At 50.4% G+C, this 23,279-nt stretch overlaps 1 protein-coding gene and 1 long non-coding RNA gene across 15 annotated transcripts in view; one reads left to right on the plus strand and one right to left on the minus strand.

The window, feature by feature from the left end:
• SHB (SH2 domain containing adaptor protein B) overlaps nucleotides 1–11,960 on the minus strand; it is a 134,112-nt gene extending 122,152 nt beyond the window's left edge. For 13 of the 14 annotated variants that reach the window (XR_016393594.1, XM_089913434.1, XM_089913423.1 and 10 more), the window contains exon 1: nucleotides 11,076–11,901. Coding sequence is in view for 13 of the 14 variants with exons in the window: in XM_089913434.1 (XP_089769560.1) it covers nucleotides 11,076–11,786 (711 nt within the window). In the remaining variant the exon portion in view is untranslated. Of the gene's footprint in view, nucleotides 1–11,075 lie in introns of all 14 variants that reach the window. The other variant, XM_022600264.2, reaches the window with a different exon arrangement.
• A 277-nt stretch (nucleotides 11,961–12,237) lies between these two features.
• On the plus strand, nucleotides 12,238–19,461 carry LOC111188089 (uncharacterized). Its single transcript, XR_016393597.1, has 3 exons — nucleotides 12,238–16,846; nucleotides 17,912–18,012; nucleotides 19,099–19,461. It is a non-coding gene; the product is annotated as an uncharacterized LOC111188089 (long non-coding RNA).
• The last annotated feature ends 3,818 nt before the right edge of the window (nucleotides 19,462–23,279 follow it).

The raw sequence follows: 23,279 nt of genomic DNA on the forward strand, positions 1-23,279 counted from the left end.
TGTTTAAGACAATGTAGACATCTTTCCATGTCTTTAAGCAAAAAGAACACAAATGGATACACACAATATTAATTTTTGTGAAGGGAAATATATATATACACACACACATATATATATGCACTGAAAAAAAGGCTAGATGGAAAAACAGTGAAATGTTAACAGCGGTTTCTCTGAATTGTAGAATTAAAGTTGGTTTCTATGTTAGTTTTGCTTCTCAGCATTTTCTATACCAAACCTGTCTTAGTTTTGTTGAAGGGGGAAGAAAAAAGTTAACACAGAGATAAACATTGAAATATATCAAAAAATCCAAGCTTGCTGTTCTGAGTAACGGCCTTAGAACACGGCCAACTCGCATCTGCCCCACATGGGAGAGCAGGTAGGGGCTGAGTCATTCCGCGAATGCCACGCGGGCCCCAAATCACATGCACGGCTTTGGAATGCACCGGGAGGATTACGAGGCTGTCTGGCTTTCTGGGAGTGCACGCCCCACAAAACAGTGAAGCTTCACTGTGAAGAATTTTCTGGTCATTTTCATTTTTAGAGTTTAGCTGTGGCCTGTAGAAACCAGGAAAGTTCCTTTCTTCCTCCTTCTGTTTGCCTCCTCCTCGTAGCCCACCTACTGGTGAGCCCCAGATGAGAAAGAACATTGGCAACAATCACAAGCGCTCCATAATGAAACGCTCTGCTTAGCAAAACAGGCAGGTTCCAGCTTCCTCTTCACCCTGCTCTGGTGCCCAGCTGAGGCACACAACACAGCAGGTGGCCTCCCAATTTGGAGAATGGGGGCAATTTTCGACCAGTGGCAGGTGGCCCTTCACATCCAGCTCCCTGCCTCTTTCCTCTATCATGTGCAGTTACACCAGTCAATCTCCAGGCTCTGGCCACACCTGCTTGCGCCCAGCAGGGGTCCCTTTCTAATCTCAGTCACTGTCGACAGGACCCCTTCTGTCTGGGATGCCCCATGTGCACCTTCCCCTGGACCCACCTCCCAGATGACTTCTTCTTCCTGGTGGTTTCCCCCAGCCCCAGACAGAGGCCACCCATGCCTTCGCTGGGTTCTCAGAGTGTGTTTGGCTCTTAAGTCCCAGAATCAGTTGCTGGATCAACTCCACTGGCTGGACTGTGACTGCACTTCCAGGGTCCTCCCATCTCAGCTAATGACAATTCACCCTCCCGGCTGCTCAAGCTAAAACCTGGAGTCATCTGTGACTCTCCTCACCCCTCACATCTCACATTTCATCTGGCAGGAAATCCTGCAGCTCTACCTTCAGGGCATGTCCTGAATCTGGTCTCCTCTCATCACCTACCGCTAGCACCCCAGTTCCTGTGGCTGAAGGTCCTCCCAGCTGGCCTCCTGGCTGGTCCCCTCCAGTCTGTTCTCCAGTAGGCAGCCAGAGTGATCCTTTCAAAACCCAAAAGCCAGATGACGTCATTCCTCTGCTCAGAACCTCCACACTGACTTCCCATCTCACCCGGAGATAAAGCGAGAGAGGCCCGAAACACTCAGCCTCCCTGTCCCACCTCTCAGAACTCGTCTCCCCACTTCCTCTCCACCTGCTCCACTCAGTCATGCCAATCTCCCTGAAGCAGCCAGGCGTGCTCCTGCCTTGGACTTTTGCCCTGACTGTTCCCTCTGCCTGGAATGCACTTCTCTCCGAGAGCCGTGTGAATCACACCATCACACCCTTCAGCAAAGCCCTCTGAGCACCCATCTGAAACAGCACCCCACCCCAAACTGAGGCCCACCCCAGCTTTATTTTTCTCTACACTCTACCCGACATACTTTATTTGCTTGAATCCTCTCACGAGAGGGTAAACTCAGGGTAGCATGAATTTTTATGTTTTGTCCACGGCTGTATCCCCAGCATCTAAATAGAACAATACCCAGCAGGTAGCCCATTCTCAACAATGTGTGTTTAATGAATTAATGAGGAGAAAGGACTTGGTATGGGCTCTCAGGGCCAGCTGAGGACTCGGAGTCCAGCCTGTAAGTGAAGGCCCAGCAGTGGACCAGCCCCGCCCCAGCCACCTATCAAGTCATTTCTCCCCTCCCCGGCCTTGGGAAGCCCCTTTCTGACCATTATTCTTAAGTTCTGCTTGGAAAACTCAGGGCCTGAGTCATTCCCCAGGGCCCTGACTAATTCTCTCTCCATCCCTTGGACCCACCTCCAAGATCCTTCCTCTACAGCATAATGGGAAATCCAGAGAGAGCTCCCCTTGGAGAAGATGGAAAGGAACTGAATGATTTAGAGGAAAATTCAGTTCTTCCTGGCTCATCAATTGAGAAAGTGCAAACTCTCAGGAAGCCAGTGCCTCTGAAAGTGAAACATTAATAGAAATATTACTGGAAAATACCAAACAGGAAGAGAAGGAAAATTCCATTGTGGAAGCAAGGTCCTCTGTCGATGCTCCTTAATGATCTCAGTAACTCGTTTCAGAATCAAAACACGGAAAGAACCGGAAATCAATCAGGCTGTCACCCTTCCTGTGGACTGGAGCTTTGGCCAAACCACCTCCACACCACCCCGGCACAAAGGGCACTGGGCTCAGAACACAAGGTCAACAGCCTGGCCACTGGCTCGGCCAGTTCCTGCTGGGAGGCAGGGTGGGCTCCATGCCTTCCTAGACCCTCAGTTTTTCCATCTGTAAAATGGGTGTTACAGCACCTTCCTCACAGAGTGACTCTTACAGTCAAATTAATTATGGGTGTGAAAGTATCTTTTAAGCTGTGGAATACTCACCCAAATGTAGGAGTTTGGGTAGGTCCTACAATGCTAACAGAGGGGATTTTTATAAGAGTTTAAATCTAGCCACAAATAAGGCAGAGAAAATTCAGGTATGAGATTGTGCAGCTTGAGGTGATATGGCACAGTGATTCAAAACAAAGACCCTAAATCCAGCTGCAAATCTCATCTCTGCCACTTACTGGCAGGGTGACCTTAGACAAGTTACTTAACCTCTCTGCCTCGTGCTCTCATATGTAAAATGGGAATGACAGTAGCATCTACCTCAAGGGACTTTGGTGAGCAGTAAGTTAGTGCATGTAGAGCACAAAGAACAATGTCTGCCTTAAAGTATATGCAATGGAAGTACTGGCTAATATTGCTATTGTGGAAAGCTCCATCAATTCAAATGACTACTCTTTCTTGATTCAAATGCCTCCTCCTCCAAGAAGCCTTCCCTGCTTCCCTCAGTTGAAATGAACGTCCTCCTGACCCTGCTTCTCCTTCAGCTCCACGGAATCAAGGCTCTGCCCAGAACAGCTTCTGTGCCAGGATGGCTCTCAGCTCACCCACAATACTTTGTTTATAGACAAATTCTGCCCACACCACTTTGTTTATAGACAAATTCTGCCATACAGAGCTGTGTTCTAACCTTGGTTCCTGTGTCCTCACCAGAAAATAAGCTCCTTACAGGCAGGCACTACCCAACTCCTGGTTCATCCCTGTATCCACACAGCTCCTGACAGTCGCCTGCATATGGCAATTTCTCAGTCAACACAAGCCAAACAAGTTATAAGTCAGTGTGGCAGACACCACCGGCAGCCTGTCTCCATCCTGCAGGAACAGCCTCCCTCAGAAAGCTGACGGAGGTGCTGCCATCAGCCAGCCAGCAACCCAGCTCTCTGCTTCAAAGCCACAAATCCCAATTTATTTTCTAGGGCCCAGCCTGACCTACCCCTTCGCCACAGGCCACTACCACTTGGCTCTCTCAGCACAAGATGAGAAAGTAAGCTCCAAGTGAAACTGCCCAGGGAAGCACTCGACCACAGGCAGGTTCAGCTTTGCTTAAATGGCCAAAGGAAAACACACTTGTCTCAGATTTGCCTTTTAACACCTATTTTATGGGTCAGAAATGCTTTGGGGGAGAGGACGAGGTCAAGTCTTGGGGGTTCAGTCTGGGGAAATCAGTCATGTTCTGAGGTTGTCAGATTAGAAGACGGTCATCTGATCTCCTTCAAGGAAACTTAGGTTCCTTGTTGACAAGAGCCAAGATATCAGTTTTTTTTTTTTTTTTCTTAAAAGAGCACACACAGCCTCGCCAGTCCTTGAATGAGAAGACATAACAGTTACAAGACACATATCTTGTGATCTTGTGCAGCTGTCCCTTGGGAAGTGGCAACTCTGTGTGCAGAATTTCTCTATGAAATAACTCAAGTGCTGCATTAACATCTCATTTACGGAACTCAGAGGGAGATGAGGGAGGGAGAGAGAAAAGCCAGCTCTGGGGAGCCTTTGGGGACCACCAAAGCCCAGACTGAAAGGGATGGGGGAGGGAGTGCAAAAAGAGGAGCATTAAGTGAAGGGGAGCAGGAGACATACAACACACATTTCAGTAAATATCAGAGTCTTGGGACTTCCCTGGTGATGCAGTGGTTGAGAATCCGCCTGCCAATTCAGGGGACACGGGTTTGATCCCTGGTCTGGGAAGATCCCACATGCCGCAGAGCAACTAAGACCGTGCACCACAACTACTGATCCTGCACTCTAGAGCCCGCGAGCCACAACTACTGAGCCCACATCCCAAAACTACTGAAGCCCATGCGCTCTAGGGTCTGCATGCTGCAACTACTGAAGCCCACACGCCTAGAGCCCATGCTCCGCAACAAGAGAAGCCACCACAATGAGAAGCCCGCGCACCGCAACGAAGAGTAGCCCCTGCTCGCTGCAAATAGAGAAAGCCGGTGCGCAGCAATGAAGACCCAACGCAGCCAAATAAATAAATAAATAAATAAAAAATCAGGGGCTTCCCTGGTGGCGCAGTAGTTGAGAGTCCGCCTGCCGCTGCAGGGGATGCGGGTTCGTGCCCCGGTCCGGGAGGATCCCACGTGCCGCGGAGCGGCTGGGCCCGTGAGCCATGGCCGCTGAGCCTGCGTGTCCAGAGCCTGTGCTCCGCAGCGGGAGAGGCCACAACAGTGAGAGGCCCACGCACCGCAAAAAAAAAGATTAAAAAATCAGAGTCTTACTATCTCCATCTAAATCGTTGAAAGGAGAGGAACAAATTGATAAAAAGCATATAGGCTTTGAATTCAGACTGAATAGGTATAAACTGGGCCCCATCACTTGGTAGCTGTGTTACATTAGGCAAGTTATTACCTCTAAGACTCAGTTTCTTTAACTGTAAAATGGGGGCAATACTATCCATGGTAGAGGAATAGCACTAAAGGCCCCAATAGCACTAATGACCTGTCTGTATCCCTGTCCTCTGCCATGGGACTTCGCAGCTCCTCCTCTCTCCCCGAATCCCGGCTGGCCTTATGACTTGCTTTGGTCAACAGAATGCAGCAGAAGGGACAGTAGGGACAGTAGGCCAGTTTCTTACCTCAAGAAACTGTATGGGCTTCTGTAATTTCTTGGAACCCTGCCACCATCATATGAACAAGGCTAACTCACTGTAAGATGAGAGACCACATGGAACAGAGCTTACTCGATATAGCCAAGGCCATCCTAAACCAGGCATCCCCATACATGTAAGAGAGCCTGGCTAGGACTGGCAGGGCAGTACATACACTCCACACTGACCTTAGATGCCTGAGTGAGCCCAGCTGAGGCCAGAAAAACTACTCAGCTGACGTGTGGGTTCATGGTCAATAATAAAGGCTCATCATTTAAAGCAGGGGTTGGAAACTACAGACCACAGGCCAGCTTCCCGTTTTTGTAAATAAAGACTGGATATAGCTACACCCTTTTAATTTATATATTGTCTAAGTCTGCTTTCAAGCTACAATGGCAGAATAGTTGAATAGTTGTGATGGGGGCTGTCTGGCCTGCAAGCTAAATTATTTACTAACTGGCTCTTTAAGAAACTTTGCTAACCTCTGGTTTAAAACCAGAGTTTGGTGTCATTTGTTATGCAGCAATAGCTAACTGATACAGTACATAAACCCCTTCTCCGGTGATTGTGAGGATTCAAGGACCAATTAAGCGGTTAGCCTGAAGCCTGGAGAACATACTTCTCTTCTGGGGAATCAATGGGAAAAACTGGGTTTGATATGCAGCGTTTTTCTCACACTACTTTCAAGGGACAGGACTTCAAAGGAGAAAGTGTTCCAAGCCAAACCACAGCTACCAAGCTTGGCTCTTACCTTTCCAATCAATTACTTTCTCAGAGCTGGAGAATGTGGCTGTTAACCAAATAGAAATGACTGACAGCTCATGCTTGACCCTGGCTTCAATCAAGCTATACATCAATGATTTGAAGTGAAAAGGACTGAAAGACAAGTCACAACTCCCCACAAAGACAGTGAGACACTCTCTTCCTGTTGTGGCTCCAACCTCTGTCTGCAACCTCCTGCCACACCCACCCTTCAGAGCCTCCAACCATTCTCTTGGCACAAGCCTCTGCATGGAGAAGCTCAAATGCTGCCACCCCCTGAAAGCCCTCCTTGAATTCACAGACAGAGTTGAGGCCCTCCCAGCCCTTTGCACACCCTTCTGTTCTGGCATGCCACATGTTGCGACACTGCCTCATTATCCGTCTCTGTCTCCCAGACTAGATCTTGAAAAGCTCGTGTTCAACTACAAACTGAAAAGCTTCCCTCTTGGAAAGCTGGCCACCACTTATTCTCTCTGAATTGCCCCCTGCTTAGCACGCTGCTCAGAAACTGTTTGCTGAGTGTTTAAAAAAAAAAAAAGTTCAACATGATATTATTTATTCCTTAGGAAACATGTTATTTAACTCAACTCTGTGGATGCTGACAAAATATAAATTGTTGGTACACATCAGCATGTATTTAAAACTTGGGGAACTGATGTCATGGTGCATCTTGACTTTCTCAGTTGCAGTGGAAACATTTACTTAATTTTGATAAAAGAAACAAGACTTCAGCAGAAAATACAACTGGATGAGCCCTGTTTGGCTGCACAAAAGGAGACCTACCAAGTTACTGGCCTCTTTGTCATCATTATTTTTTTATAAAGACAACCTGAAGGAATAATATTTCCACCTACTAAAGTTTCATTTTTCTCTTCCCAGGAGTTCAGGCCCTCACTGTGTCTCACTCGGACTGTATTGTAATTGCCTCCTAACTCCAAACCCATTTCCCCCAGACTGTGGCAGCTGTGTGTAACCTGGGATCCTCCTCAACCATAGCTCTGAGTCTATCCTTTTCCTGACTCAACAGTCTTCAAGGATTCCCCTGTGGGGTCTAAACTCAGGACCCCATGTATCTCACATTGTCACCTCTCATTCCCCAAGTGAGGCCCACTGCAAGAAAGCTCTAGTTTCTAAGAACACCCTCCACATTAAGGTTTCATACATATATTTGCACACACATACGCCCACACACATACATATATGGACACACGTATGCATGTACACTCACAGCACAGGCACCTAAGTGCTCCCGCAGGCTGCAGTCAGCCTTCTCCCCAGCTCAAAGCTGCCTCCTAGGTGAAGACCCCACTAAATTCCCCAAGACAAAAACACTGGGAAACAAATGATGAAAAGACAATGTGTGTAGATATCCTCCGGAGGCTTAGGCCAAAGATTACTGCCAAGTCTTTTGCAGCCTTTATTCCCTTCCTCCTAGCTCGCCCTTGTACCAAGAGATCTCTGAGCACAAAAGTAAGTGCAGGGAAAAGCTGGTTAAACTGAAAACACAGTCTATTACAGATGATTCTAAAAGGGAAAATGCCCCAAACTGGAGGCTGGCTGAGTGGGGCATATGTGACCAGGTGTGTGTGTGCCCCGGGACTTGCCTGGGAGAATAGAAGGATGCCCAAGTATGTGTCAGAAGGAAGCACAGGTAACTAAAGGAAGCAGGAGAAGGGCCCCCCAAAGATAAAGCTGGTTGGGAGGTGGCAATGGAGGCCCTGAAAGAAGGATCTGTGGACCAATAGCTCCTACTCCCATGCCATAGCAACCCTCAACACAGGCCGATGTTAAAAACACAGGGCCTGGCACGCAGGCGGCGCTCAGCAGCCCTAGGGGTTCTTGTCCTAACTCCTAACAACAGAAAAAAGGAAGCTGGGTCTGAGATTAAGTGGGCTAAAGTAGGTTTTCCTGGATCTGTGGGTGAGGGGCAGAAGGCGGGCTCTGGGGTGTTCAGGGCTGGATCTGCAGTACGCCTGACCTTCCAAAAGCTATCTGGCTGGAAATAATGTGAAAACCAGGCTGCCTCCTGGCTGCCTGGCCAGGAATTGGGGGTGGGTGTTAGCCCCGGATTAGGAGGCAGTCCCACACAGAGGGCAGAGATGAGGACATCCAGAGTCTGCATCCCAAAGCAGCTCTGACCAGAAGACCCAGAGGGAGGGTTAAGAAGCCACTGTTTCATTAGTGTTCTCTAAGTGTGGTCCCAGGATCAGCAGCAAAAGATCACCTGAGAATTTGTTAGAAATGCACATTCTCAGGCCCCACACCAGGTGTGGTGACTCAGGCACTTCAGGCCATGGGTCCCACAATCTGTGTTTTAACCAGTCCTCCGCGTGCCAGTTTGAGAACCACTGCATACTATGACCCTTCCGGGCTCCTTCCCCTCCTACTCGTTAGAAAGAACATCTGGTAGCCACAATCCCTCCAACTCCAAGGATCACAACAACTTCTTAAAAGACCAAAGGGCTCAAAGTCACAACCTGGTATGTGAAAATACAGCCCAGAGAGATCTTTTTTTTTTTTTTTTGACTGTGTTGGGTCTTCGTTGCTGCACACAGGCTTTCTCTAGTTGCAGTGAGCAGAGCACAGGCTCTAGGCACGCAGGCTTCAGTAGTTGCAGCAGGGCTCAGTAGCTGTGGCTCATGGGCTCTAGACCACAGGTTCAGTAGTTGTGGCGCACAGGCTCAGTTGCTCCTCGGCATGGGGAAATCTTCCTGGACCAGGGTTCAAACCCATGTCCCCTGCATTGGCAGGTGGATTCTTAACCACTGTGCCACCAGAGAAGTCCCCAGAGAGATCTTTTTTAAAAACCACATTTGCTCACATCATTTAGCAGCTAAACCCCCTCACTGGCCCTCACTGTGCTTAGCTTTCAAGGTCCTCCCTCACCCGGGCCCTCCTGCCCCTCTGGGGTCCTGCCCAACTCTAACCTCTGAATTCTGGCCACAGGGCCTTTACCTGCAGTCCCCTACAGCACCAGGCTCTCTTCTGCAGCCAACCATAATAATGGTCCTCCCTGACCACGTCCCATCACGGGACTTATCATGCACACTGCGGCCTGGGCCACAGTATTCACTAGACCCTGCTCTAGTACCCAGCAAGGGAGAGCACAGAGAAGACCTGTAAGAAATACAAACAAGCCAAGTCTTCAACACTCTTGACACTCCAGCTATAAAACTTATTATTCCTCAGTATTTGAAACAGTCTTAATTATAATTAGAAAAAACATTTACTAGAGTTTTGAAAACCATAAAGAAAGACTTCAGTGAGCAAGCAGAACGACAAGCAGTGGTAGAGAAAGGAGATTTGCCCACCTGGGAGGTGGTCATGGAGTAATGGGGGAAGGCACAATCTCTCTGGAGAGCTAGGGTGGGCCGTCCTTCCATCCCCAGGGACTTCAGGTTCTCCCAGGCCAGCACCTAGCCAAGCCTGGGCCACACATAAGGCAGCAGGGAGCCTCTCTGCTGTTTCCCTCATAGATCAACCACAAACCCATAATCCTGGGGGCTCTTGGAGAAACCTCCTCTGTCCCCAAGGCAGCACCTGGGTGGCCACCTGGCTTCCAGCTCTTCGTCATTTAGGTATGGCATCCTGGGTGCTTAGGAAGCCCAGAGTCCATGCTTCCAAGATGTGTCCCCAAAACTGGCCCAGACGGAGATGGAATCCACCGACTGCCCACGATGCCTTCGGCAGACCCAGCCGGGGGAGGAGGGAGTACTCGGGGGACCTAGGACCTTGGGGGAGAGGAAGTCAGGCAGAAAAAAATCAGAAGGGGCATCCCTTTACTCCTCCTGCCTGGAAAACAAAAACGATCCCTTTCCAAGCACCAGCTGGCAGGTAGGAGCCTGTCTCCCTCCTTTCTGGACATCCAGTCCTAAAAGAAACTCAGACTTTATCAGTCTCCCCCAGCCCACACCTGGGCAAAAGTTTACCTTTGGGAGAACGTAGGGGGCCAGAGGAGAACAAGAGGGACAGCGGCCTGATAGCCATCGCAAGGCACTGGGCCTCAGATGTAATCAAAACACTGCCTTCCACCAGAAGTAGACAGAACAAGTATTATTTCATGGGGGAAAGGAGGGTGTCACAGGCGTGTGAAGGGGAAGGAGAGGGCCCCATCTGGCTGGAATTAACTAACCTGCTTCAAAGGTGGGTATCGAGATGGTCTGATTTGTTAGGGAGGGGGGGTTGCACAAAATCGTCCCCCTCATCCCTGGGGCTGTATGGGGTGGGGGCAAGGTCAGGAAGGAAGGTGAGGTTTTGGAGGGGTGGGTCTCCTTCCAGCTGGCTGGGTAGGCGGACCCCTCCCATGCGCGGCTGGAGGAACTGACAGGTCTAAGTGGAGCGCTCTTGTAGGCCAGCTCACTGCAACTGGAAGAGCACGCTTGGGGGTTCCCGGTGCAGCTCCAGTACAAAAGGCCGTCCCATTTCGAAACCTGGAGCGGGGGGGTGGGTCAGGGCAGGGCGTTTAGAGTGATTTACATATATCCATTTAAAGACAGCCGGTCTGAATCTGCCATCGGAAATGGGTAATATCCGGCGAGTCCCTTCCCAGCTCTGGACCTCAGTTTCCCATGTATAGAATCGGGCAGGAGGAAGAGGAGGTAGACAAGAGTAAACACGCTTTTAAGTCCGTGACAGCTCTGCCTCTCTGACTTTCCTCCTCGGGGGTCTGAAGGGCTAGTTAGGTGTCTCTTGGGCAAGGCTGGGCGGGGCGCTCTCGTCAGGCTACTTCCGAAAGGGGCACCTGGCTGTGGGCTCAGAGAGAGGAGGTTTTGGCAGCAGCAGTGAAAGAGACTGTGTCAGGAGGCCGGCGATCGGGGGCAAAGCGCATGCAGAGGCAGAACTGGGAAGCACCGTTGAGAGGCCTGACCCCAAAGGTCCTAGCCCGAGTGGATGTAGGAACTCGAAACTAGAGCGGTGCCTCAGTTTACCCGTGCGCACAGTGGCTCTGGAACCTCGGGTGAGGCCGAGGGGCGCCTTACCTTGTCCTTCTTGCCGGCACCGCTCTCTTCCGCGGCCGAGGCGCCACACCTGTTGAGCAGTTTCTTGCCTCCGCAGGCCGTCGGGCTCCAGGTGCGACCGCCTGAGCAGGAGCCCCCCGAGGGTTCTGCGGCACCGCCCGCGGCGCTCTCCACCTTAATGAGGCGGTGCTTGGGGGAGATGTAGCGCACCTCGGCTGGAGTGGCGGGCCGCCGCTCGCTGCTGCTGCGGTAGAGGTGAGGGGAGCCCGAGGACGAGGACGAAGACGCGGCGGCGCCCGCGCCAGTGGAGGCACAGCAGCAGCCCGCGGCGCCCGACGCGGACGAGGCCGAGAAGGCACGCTGCCCCCCGCCTGGCTCCCCGCCGCCGCAGTAGTCCAGGCGGCACATGGCGCGCAGTTTGCGCAGAGACGAGCCGGGCCCGTTGTAGGGGTCCTCAAAGTCGCGCTCCTTCTGTGCGCGGTAGGCGCGTATAAGGTCGCTAGTGCTGCCGCTGTCGTCGGGCAGCGATCCCGACGAGGCCGAGAAGCAGGAGGCGGCGGCCGTACCGCAGGACGCCGAGGTGGCCGAGGGGGCCTGCGGCACGGCCTGGGGGGTCTGCGAGGGCCGCTCGCCCCGGCGCCGCTGCTCGCGGTAGTCGGGCCGCGGCGGCTGCGGGGGGCTCTTAGTCTTGCTGTTGCCCAAGCTGAAGTACTTGTTCAGCCACTTGGCCATGGCGAGAGGCCGCCTAGGGCCGCGGCGCGGGAGCCGGGTCCGCCGCCGCGGCCATTCGGGGGGCAGTGCTGCCGCCCAGGTCCCTTGGCGCCCCCGCCCCGGCGAGGGGCGTCCGGGGCGCCCGCTCCCGACGCCAAGTTCAAGTTCTCTCCGCTGCCTCCTGCCGGCCGCTCCCGGGCTCCGGCCGCTGCAGCACCGCCCTCCGCCTCCTCCGCGCGCCTCCCAGGCTTCGGATCTCGTGCCCTTCGCGGGCGCGTCTCATGGGATCCGGCCGCGGCCCCACAGATAACTAAAGGCCCGGGCGCCCCCCTCCTCGGACGCTCTGGCCGTGCGCTCCGCCACGGAGCGCGCTCCTGCCCCGTCGGAACCGCAGCCACCGCCTTGGCCCGGATTCCCGGTACTGCTGGAACTTGTCGGCGTCCTCGGCCCCCCACTTCTTCCTTCCCGAGAACGCTGTAGCGAGCTCGGCACCCGGCCGGCTAGCAAGCGGGCCGGAGAGCGAGCGAGCGAGCAAGCGACGAAGGAGGGAGGAGGCAGCCGGCGCCCGCCCGAGCCCGCGCGCCCGTGCCCGTCCCGGCGGCGCCTGCTGCTGCCGCTGTCGCCGCCTCCCGAACCGCCGCGTGTGTGACACTCGGGCCGCCAGCGCCCGCCCCGCGCTGCGGCCCCGCCCTCCCTGGGCCCGCGCGCGCCCCGCCCCCATCCCGCCCCCGCAGACTCCGCCCCACCCACCCCCACGCGTCCTGCTGCCAGACCTCGGCCCTGGCTCCGCCCCTCTTGCGCCCGAGTCCTGGGCAGAAGTAGCTCCCCTCTTCAGCACGCGCCACCTCCTGTGGCCGCCTCGGCGCCAGGCCCTGGGTCTCGCCTGAGGGCGCCGGGGTCCCGCGGCGCAACCGGCCCCGTCTCGCTGGCAGTCCGCCGCCTCCTAGGGCGAGAGGTTGCCAGCCTAAGCCTGCAGCGCGCAGAGGCCAGACCCTTCCCCGGGACCCGCGCGCTGTGCTACCCAGGGATCCCCACTGCTGGGAACACGAGGCTTTTCTAGTTTACGGCGTGACCCGCTTGGAGGAATTGCGGTGCCGAGACCCCTTAGGGACAGGGTGTCTATTCCCTACTTAAAGGGGCGAAGACTCCGGTTCAGCCCACTGTGCCAGACCTTCGGAGGAATCCTTATGCAAATGAGCGTTTTAACAATCCAGATGACGGATGCGGTCAGGATAGGCGGCAGGGGTCCGGCCCCCCACCAGTTGGAGAGCCAAGCTAAGGGGAGGTCGGAATGTTTGCTTACCTTTTCACCTCTGAGGAAGTCGTGGCTTTAACTCTGTTCACGGCCAACCTGGCAGAGCGAGCTGTGGGAACGTTTAAAGCCTAAGATTGTAGGAGCTGGCAAGGCTCCATTTAATCCAGGGCCCTCATTTTACAGACGGAGAAACTGAGGCTCAGAGGAAGGTCACCCAGGTGGGCCTGGATGCCAGTTCCCGGTATGGTGGCGCCGAAATTGTGTCATTTCTACTAGTCTCTGCTTTGCAATTTAAGGTCGTCCTCTGATTATTAAAATGCGGAAACTGAGGCGGAGTGAGGAGCACAGCTTGCTTGGTAAAGCTTTTCCTGGGAGGCGGCATATGCTCTGCCGAGGAAGAGGAGCTGCCTAGAAATGAGGTAACTGCCAGTAGAGCCGGTGCTCCTTTGAATTAGGCTAATCAAGCTCCAGAATATGGCATACCCTAAGGTATGAATTGACACCTGAGAAATTCTCTAAGGATGCTAACTTATTAGGATTATAGTCCAAATCATTAATTACCTCCACTGGCAACCTGTATATTATAGATGGGCTTTGAGGGAATCTATTTTTTCCTGTATCCCGTAGGTAAAGTGGGACCTGTTAGGTCAGGGAGCAAGGCCAGTGACTCTTTTGGCCAGAACTGGAGGTGGAGGTCAGACTCGCAGTCTGAGGCTCTTGGGCAGGGAGGGCCTCTTCCCCTGCCTGAGGCCACTGTGGGGCAAGTGGCAGAACCAGGACTCCAACTTGGGTCTTACTCTGAAGGCTGTGCTCTGTCCACTCAGCCACAAACAGTGATGCAGTGGAATTGACTGCAAACTGTCTCTTCAGGATCAAGCTATTTGCTCTTCCCCTCTGGTCAGACAGGACTGTCATCCTCTATGAGCCAGTTAAATTTTACAAACCCACTATATGACGCCATAGTCACAGACATCATCAACAACTACACAGCCCCTTCATTGCCTGAGATCTACTTTTTTAGAATTTCACAGCAAATAATCTATGATGTGTGTGTGGGGGTGTTTGTGGGGTGTCTGGAGGATGGTGAGAGGACCCAGAAGTTGACCTGAGCTAAGATGTTTATTTTGGGTGTCCCTAGACTTAACTATCTCAGATTACCCTTTCACTCATTCCTCTACTGTATAAGCACTTAATTATCCCACAAGTAAGAGAGGCTCAAATAGAAAACCTGAAAGGCAAGGACATTCTCCTTGCGAGCCCCACCTTTCAACCAACCACAACTCCTCTCCTGCTCCCTTCCTTCCCATCTCTGCTTCTAGGTTCAGGAAGGAGGAATGGCCAGATCCTGGCAGCAGGCTAGGACACCCTGGGCAAGAGAGTCTTCTCCAGGATCTGGAAACTTGTTCCCTGCACGTGGGTTGCACATGGAAGAGTGATCTCTGCCTTTTCCAAAGGTTTAGGAAGAGAAGTTATATTTCACAACTTATATTTCCCATTTCACTTTCAGCAGGCCATGGGGTCAGACCCACTTTTCCATGTGATGCCTCTGCTGGGGTATAATTTGCAAGCCAAAATTATTGTAATGCTATAGTATTATGCCAAAAACTTCCAGAGCACTTGTGTGCTCAACCCCTACATGTTCTGTATATAATTAACCCTCCTCAGCATCCCTACAATCTCGTGTTATTCCCAGTTTACAGATGGGGTAACTGACCTAAGATAGTATTTATTTCAAGCAGGCAAAAAAACACATGGATGTTTTCCTTTGGGAACTAATAGTGACATCTTACAAGACTCAGAGTCAGAAATAATCAGTCTGAAAGGAAACAGAAAAGTTCCCGAAAGACGATGTTGGAGAAGCAGTGTGTCAAATGGTTAGAGGAGACAGGGACTTGTAAGAAAAGGATCAGAACGCTATAGATGGTTAGAGCTGGACAGACTCTTCAGAAAGCCAGCCACCCCATTTCAGAGAGAAGGCAGACCAGTGAAGGGAAGAGGTTGAGTCAAGAGGCATGGCTGGGATTGGCATCCAGTGTCTTTGACATCACAAACCCAATTCTATGGCCATCATTCTTGGCATTTTTTACTTTTATATCCCTCCTTCTTGTCCCCAGTTTTCTTATTGGAAGGGTTGGGTGTGGTCCTGTTCCTGTTTCTGCCCTGTCTCAACTTCTCATTTTAGACCAAGGTGGGGACGTGGCAGCTCTTTTCTCTGCACTCCCAATATCTGGAGGTAGGCTCTGCCATTGGTGGAGGCCTAGAAAAATGGTGCCACCATCCCAACAGATTCATCAGGCAAAACTTTTTCAGTTCAGTCTGTCAAATGTTAATGTCAGTCCCTTGCTATGTACCAGCCTGGGAGTCTCGGCTGGAAGCATGGATTTGAGAGTCATTAATCCTCAGTGAAGGCCTGAAGCAAAACCCTCAGTCATCCTTGACACCTTTTTTATTCCTGCTCCATCCAGCCCATCAGCAAAGAATATGCAGAATCCTACCATGTCTCACCACCTCCACTGCCCCTACCCCGGTCCAACTCCTTCATCCCTTGACTGTATCATTGCAGGCGTATCCTACCCATTTCCTGGTTTCTTTCTCAATGCAGCAGCCAGTGATCCTATTAAAAATGAATCTGGGGGCTTCCCTGGTGGCGCAGTGGTTGAGAGTCCACCTGCCGATGCAGGGGACACGGGTTCGTGCCCTGGTCCGGGAAGATCCCACATGCCGCGGAGCGGCTGGGCCCATGAGCCATGGCCGCTGAGCCTGCGCGTCCGGAGCCTGTGCTCCACAACGAGAGAGGCCACAACAGTGAGAGGCCTGCGTACTAAAAAAAAAAAAAAAAAAAAAAAAAAATCTGATTAAATCCCCCATTAAATCCCCATGTCCCAGGACTTTCCTGGCAGTCCAGTGGTTAAGACTCCATGCTTCCACTGCAGGGGGCACAGGTTCGATCCCTGGTCGGGGAGTTCCCACATGGCATGCTTGCAGCCAAAAAAGAAAAAAAAAATCCCCATGTCCCTAAAAGATGCCAAAAATAGTTACAGTGGCCCATAAGGCCTCACATGACCTAGTCCCCTTAAATTCCCACTCCAGCCAGGCAGCCTCTTTGCTGTTCCTTGAACCCTCTCTCACCTTGGGCCTTTGCACTACATCTCCTCTGCCTGGAATGCTTCCCCACTACTGTCACCATTCACTCCCTTCTGGTCTTTTTTTAAATGGCACGTGCTCAGTGAAGCCTCTCCTGGGCACCATATCTAGAATTGTCCTCCACACTCAACACTTCCTATCCTCATCTCTGCTTTATTTTTCTGAGTTATCACTCATTCCCATTTCACACACAGCATATTTATTGTTCTTGTTTATTCTTTGTCTTGCCCCACGATGGGGTAGGGATCTTTACTCTTTGTTCACTGCATATCTTCTGTGTCAAGAACAGGGCCTGACACCTAGCAGGCATGGGATCAATACTTGCAAAATGAATGAGTGAACGTGAGTGGCTGATTGTGGAGAGTAGAATAGCAGAGGGCTAAAGCTCGCCGTCTCTCTGCCTCGGACCTGGTGCTAGTGGCTTTACCTTTGGTCTGGAGGTGGGAGCATGTCAGACTTGCCACATTTTTAAAGCAGATGTGTTCAGGGGATCTGTTCCCAGACTGTGTCTCTTCCACAGAGGAAGCACAACGAGATTCATCCCTGTCTTCCCAGCATCCGGAGGGGGCTCCAGGAAGGTTGCGGGGTCCAGGTAGCCCCTTCCACACAAGTCCCAGTCGTGCTGACACGCAAGCCTGTCCGGGGTGTCGCTGAGCCAGCTCTGTTGTTCCCTCCACCTCAGGTACAACTAATCTTAGGAATCTCATTGCTGGTCAAAAGATAATCCTCTATATCTAGGTTAAAGGCTGTGTTTTGACCATTACTGTGTACTGAATGTTGAGCCGACAATTTAATTGAGCTGTTTATGCTGCTGCCTTGATTTCTTCCCAGAGAATTTAGAACTAATTCCAAGTGTCTCTGTGAATTAAGTGGGCCTCTCCCAACATGCTTTGCCTGTCATTTGCCTGTGCCAAATCCCACTTGTCCTTGTGTTACCCAATTATGGGCTCTCCCTCACGGCTGTATGTGGCTGGGACCACTTCCAGCCCACTTCCTCCTCAAGGTGGCCATTAATTATATGGCCCCGAGAATGGCCATACCCCAGGACAGCCTCTATGGTACCTGCAGCAGTAGAAAGGGAGGGTGGAGGTGAGGACTGGGACAGCAGCAGAGAGGACATAAATCAGACTGACCCCTTTGAAGTCACCTCCAGGAGACTGACAATAACCCCCTAACAAGAGAAGGATACAAGTGTCTTTAGCACAGTTAAGTGTGATGGAAGGAAAGGAGTTTGGATGGAGGTCAAGACTGCTGAGTTGTTATCCTGGCTCTCTTCTGACTTCCTACATGGCCTCTGCGGCCTCGATATTACTATTTATAAAATGGGAGCCGGCAGATCATTGTTTCTCATTCCATGTCATGGAGTGTCTAAGGGCAGGGTTGCCAGGTTTAGAAAAAATGAAACAAAATAACAATAACAAAAATGGACATCCATGCAATATTTGCCATATACTTATAGTAAAATATTATTTGTTGTTTATTTAGAATTCAAATTTAACTGGGTGTCCTATATTTTATCTGGTGATCTCAGGCAATTGTTCTCATGGGAGATAAAGGCAGCTCCCCACCCCTAGCCCAGCCTCTGCTGATGAAATGTACGAGAGCAGACCTCTCAACTCCAGCTGAAAATTTAGAATCACCTACATAGCTTATACAACATCTAGTGACCAGTCTGTATTCCAGACCAATTAAATCAGAATTCTGAGGGTGGATTCAGGAATTAGTCTATATTTTTTTATCTCCCCAGATGAGTCCAATGTGCAGCCAAGTTTGAAAACCACTGGACTAGAGCAAGGGCTCTTAAAGTGAGGTCCCAGGACCAGAGCATCAGCTTCACCTGAGAACCTGGTAAAAATATAAATTCCAACTTGCAGACCTTCAGAATCAGAAACTGGGTGTTGTGGCCCAGAAAGCCCTCCAGGGACTCTGCTGTATCTAAAGTTTTAGAGCCAGTTTAAAAGTTCCTTTGATTCGCTTGAATTGGTTGATTTGCAGTGATGCATCTTAATGGTCAAACTGCCTATCCTCTAGCAATTGCAGTCTAAATTATGGGGGTTTGCAACCCACCAAATGCAGTGACTTTTTGAGTCTCAAACTTTGGTCTGATGGCAGTCTTGAAGGCTACCATCGTCACCTGGCAGCATGACAGTTTAGGCCAGGAAAAGCCAGAAGTAGGCCAGAGGAGTCTGAGGGCATAAAATTCTGGGTCAGGCAGCCTGAAGGCACAGCAGAAGGGGCTTGGAGCCCATGAGCAAGGAGGAAGCAGAAAGTGTGACAGAAAGGAACCAGACAGGGTCGAGGGGGGCAGGAGGTCAGCCCAGGTCCCAAGGAGATGAGGTGGGGATGGGGTGGGGAGAAGCAGTGAGAAATAAGGATATCTCCAGGGCTGGTTAGGCCGAGTCAGGCACTGCTTCTGCGAGGAGGCAGGACCAGGGCAGGCCAGAGCTGAGGCCGACCAGTGGAGGTGGAGAAGGAAGGCTGTGCTTGATCAAGAACAGAGCAGGGTTTTTCTGCAGCCTCGGAAGACTAAAATACAAGCCCACTGGCACCGTCAGGTTTTTGTCTATGGGGGTCTCACAGTTCCAGGTTGATTTGTTTTGGGGGATGCCAAGTGCCCAGGATGTGTGACTCTCCTGTCCTTGAGAGACTTCTGGAGGGCAAGTCATTGGGGCTGTGCATGATTCATTGCTGTCCACCCCCAGGATTCCCTCAGCACCTGCCAAACGCTAGGCCCTGAGTGACTGTGTGTGGAACTGAATCCCATAGAGATCCAGCAAAGCAGGATTCTTTAATATGAGTTACCACCTCAGGCCCTAATAAACCACACCAGTGAGGAACCACAGACATTCCACATGCAAAAGGGCACTTGTCAGCCTTGTAGGATCATCGCAGACTCTGCTCCCTGCTGCCTGCCTTTCTCCCTTCTTTTCACAGAGCTCCTCTCCTGTACAAGGCGCAGCTCCCCGACACTGTAGGGAACAATTGAAAAAGAAGGCATAAAGGCAGCAAACATCAAAATCTCCAGGATTACACTTACCTGGGTTCTAATGTGAATGACTTTGTGTGCTAGTGTGTAAAACTATAAATCTGAGGCCTTTAATCTGATTCTCATCTCCAAAATAAACTTCGGAGTTCCTAAAAGGTACAATATTACTTTAAGCCCCACAGTTGGGAAGGTGATTGATTTCTTCAATGTTAAACCACACACACACAGACGTTCTTCTGATGCAATTTCCATCCTCTCATTTTCGTTGTAATATTTAAAGACAATTTGTATTTTTAAATTTTTTAAACATCTTTATTGGAGTATAATTGCTTTACAATGGTGTGTTAGTTTCTGCTTTATAACAAAGTGAATCAGCTATACATATACATATATCCTCATATCTCTTCCCTCTTACGTCTCCCTCCCACCCTCCCTATCCCACCCCTCTAGGTGGTCACAAAGCACCGAGCTGATCTCCCTGTGCTATGTGGCTGCTTCCCACTTGCTTTCTGTTTTACATTTGGTAGTGTATATATGTCCATGCCACTCTCTCACTTCGTCCCAGCTTACCCTTCCCCCTTCCTGTGTCCTCAAGTCCATTCTCTACGTCTGCGTCTTTATTCCTATCCTGCCCCTAGGTTTTTCAGAACTTTTTTTTTTTTAAAGATTCCATATATATGTGTTAGCATACGGTATTTGTTTTTCTTAAAGACAATTTTTAAAAGTCATTTTCCATGCATAATTTTCTAGCGCTACATTTTATTTTTTTCCTGAATGACAGTGGTTACCATGCTGCCATCTGAGCCTTACCTGAGGGGGTGCATTGTTCTTAGCCAGAGCCAGGAAAGAGTTAAAGTTGCAAAGGGCAGTCTGTCATCTGTCTCAGTTTGGGGATGGAGTGGGGCTGGAGACGGCCCAATTGTCTCTTTCCCTCCCTGGGGCTGAGTGCAGGATGTTGAATCTCCCAAAATAACTCTGACCATGTGGGTAAATGCCTGCCCAGAGCTGGTTTGGAATAGAAGATTCTCAGGATCAGAGGGGAGCTCTCCCGGCCAAATGATCTGATCTCCTGGCTGGAAGAGAGAGGAGCCCAGCACCTTCCAAACCAAATGTCCACTAGCAAGCCCTCACCTGGCCCCAGGGAAAACCAGGTGATCCCTGTCAGCTTCTTTCACCCAGGTGGCAGCCCACAGAGTGACCATCCCCAGACAGAGTCCTGTAAGGCCAGTGGGAGAGGTCCCATCAGATCCAGGGCAGAATCTAAGTGAGCCTCTCAGTCACTGGAATTTCTGGAGCCCTTGGGGTTTGCAAGATGCTGTAGAATCACCGTTTGTTGCACATGTCCAGAGGAGGGAACTGCTGGCTTTTGTGGCTTCCCAGAGTCATGTTGAGTGGAGGGGTTCCTTCTGCCTGGGCCTCAAGCTCGCTCTGATCGCTCTAGTCCCAAGGTGCAGACAGTGATGGATTTGGGGGGTCCCCTCACCCCCAAGACCGGGGCAGCATTTCATTCATATACTTTGAGTCTGGAGCTGGCAAAGCCCAGAGAGAAACATTGCTTTCCTAAGTCTCCTGCTTTTATCTTTATGTACAACGCGATTCGTATTTCCGTTTGTTCCCATTTGTGGACATTTTTGTGGTGGGTATAACCTTTTAATGTTGTTATTAGGCTCTAACCACAGAGAATCCACTTCTCCAATGGACCAATTTTGCTATAAAGTAACACGTTCACCCTGGCCACGGTGTGGGTCAAGGGTGCTTAAACTCTGAGTGTGCCTCAGAATCACCTCAGAAAATAGCATTAGAATGTACACTGCCTGCACTGCAGAGAAGCCGACTCAGAGCCTAGTGGGGCTCAGGAATCTGCATTTTTACATGAACCACAGCTGATTCTGCTCAGGCGAGCCAACTATCCCACTATGAGAAGCTCTGGCTAGTCTCTGAGCTCTGATCCACGGCGTGAACCAAGAAATCATGGGTGGAGGCATTTCTTACTTTTGTTCCCAAGACCCAACGTTCAGAGGGTCAGCCAGCCTGCCTCTCAGGCAGTGTGTCTCTGCAGGGCATCATGTCACCTCACCTGTGCATTCTAAGGGACATATGGTTCTTCTTATTTATCCTGAGCAAATCTCCCTCAGAGGCCAGTGTAATGGATTCTGAGAAGTGGAGATTAGGCAGGAGGAAGGGAGGAGAACAAATGTGGACACAGAACACAAGAGGACGCTGTGCTGGCCACTGTGCTCCAGGCTTCGTCGTCCCACAGAAGCGCATATGGTGGGCACTAACACCTATCTTCCAGCTGAGGACGTGAGGGCTCAGAGGTCACACAGCTAATAAGAGCTGGACTCAGGTATGTTCAATGTAAAGGCCTCCTTTCTTTCCTTGGGTTTTTTGTTTGTTTGTTTGTTTGTTTTGGAGTAGGGATGGATGCATTTAAAAATTTTTTTAACTTTTTATTGTGAAAGATTTCAAACTACAGAAAAATTGCAAGAATAGTACAACCAACCCCACAGACCCTTTAATTTTTAACGTTTTGCCACATCTGCACTCTATCTATTGTCGACTGAAAGTAACAAAACAAAACTGCACAACCTGAGAGCTGTGAATTCAGTTTCATTTGGGGACTTACTGAGGACTATAGTCTGGGAGACAGACTCTCAGATAGCTCTGAGGACTGCTCCAAAGAGGTGGGGGGGAGGTCAGTGTATATATGGTTTTGGTGAAGGGGGTACGTGCAATCAAGCACACATCTCTGCAGAAGGTTGCTGCTGGTCACGGGGAGCAGATGTCTCCATTAATTATTTTAGTGCTTTTCTAGGTATGAGAAGATGCAAGAAATTGGGTTCATAAAATTTCCTCCTGAAAATATCTAACTATCTGAAGGCCTGTTCTGCCAGTTTTTCCAGATCAGAGTGCCTTGTTCCTGATCTCCATCCTGAACTCCTTTCAGGGCGTGTTAAAGGTCAGCGACTGCAGTGGCTAGAGACTTCATTCTTGGAGAACCAGATGGTGAGCAACATTTTTCAGTTGTATCTATCTATCCATCCATCTATCTGTCTATCAATTTTGCTAATTCATTTGAGAATGACTTGAAAGCGCTTGATTTACTCCTAAATATTTCAGCTCATCTCCAGAGAACAATGGCATTCTTCCACAAAGCCACAGTAAAATTATCACACTTGGGAAGTTTAACATTAATACATTACTATTTGATATTTGGTTTACTTTACCAATTGTTTATAAAATGTCCTTTTTTTTTTTTTTTTTTTTTGCGGTATGTGGGCCTCTCACTGTTGTGGCCTCTCACTGTTGCGCAGCACAGGCTCCGGACGCGCAGGCTCAGCGGTCATGGCTCAGCGGCCCAGCCTCTCCTCGGCACGTGGGATCTTCCCGGACCGGGGCATGAACCCGCGTCCCCTGCATCGGCAGGTGGACTCTCAACCACTGCGCCACCAGGGAAGCCCTAAAATGTCCTTTATACCATTTTTTTTTTTTTGATTCAGCATCCAATTCAGGATCATTCATTGTATTTAGTTGTCACATTTCTTTAGTCTCTTCTCATCTAGAGCTTGGCATTCCAGTCTTTATCTTTTGTCTTTTATGACACTGACATGTTTCAAGAGACCAGGCCAGTTGCTTTGCAGAATATCCCTCAGTTTGGATTTGTCACATTGCTTCCTCATGATTGTAGTCTTCTTAGGGCTTTGTGTCAGAGGGACAAAGGCTTTGCCCTTTTGATTGTCCTCCACTGCCTCTTGCCAGGTGAGGGTCAAGGTTGGCCCTTTGTACTGTTATAAGGACCATAGTTTTGGAAGAAAAGCAGCATAGCTTGGGGGAATGAGTGCAGGCCTTGAAGAGCAATAGAAGTGAGTTCACGTCCTGGCTGTGACCTCTAGCTGATTGACACTGAGCGTATCAGTTACTCTTCCTGACCCTTGGTTTTCTCATTTGTCAATGTCGATGATTCCTGCCTTGCAGGGTTATACCTAACATAAGTAAAACAAAAAATGAGCAGATTATCTGATGTGTAATTAATTGTAACTTCATAAATGGCAGCTATTATGAAGTCCTTAAATGTGACATACCAAAATATCCTTTTTTTCCACACATCTCTCAGGTGCACCTTTTCTTG

The sequence above is a fragment of the Delphinapterus leucas genome, chromosome 6 (genome assembly GCF_059928025.1).
Source record: "Delphinapterus leucas isolate spDelLeu-1000000601 "Yukka" chromosome 6, BTC_Dleu_Yukka2, whole genome shotgun sequence".
In the NCBI taxonomy this organism is placed as follows: domain Eukaryota; kingdom Metazoa; phylum Chordata; class Mammalia; order Artiodactyla; family Monodontidae; genus Delphinapterus; species Delphinapterus leucas.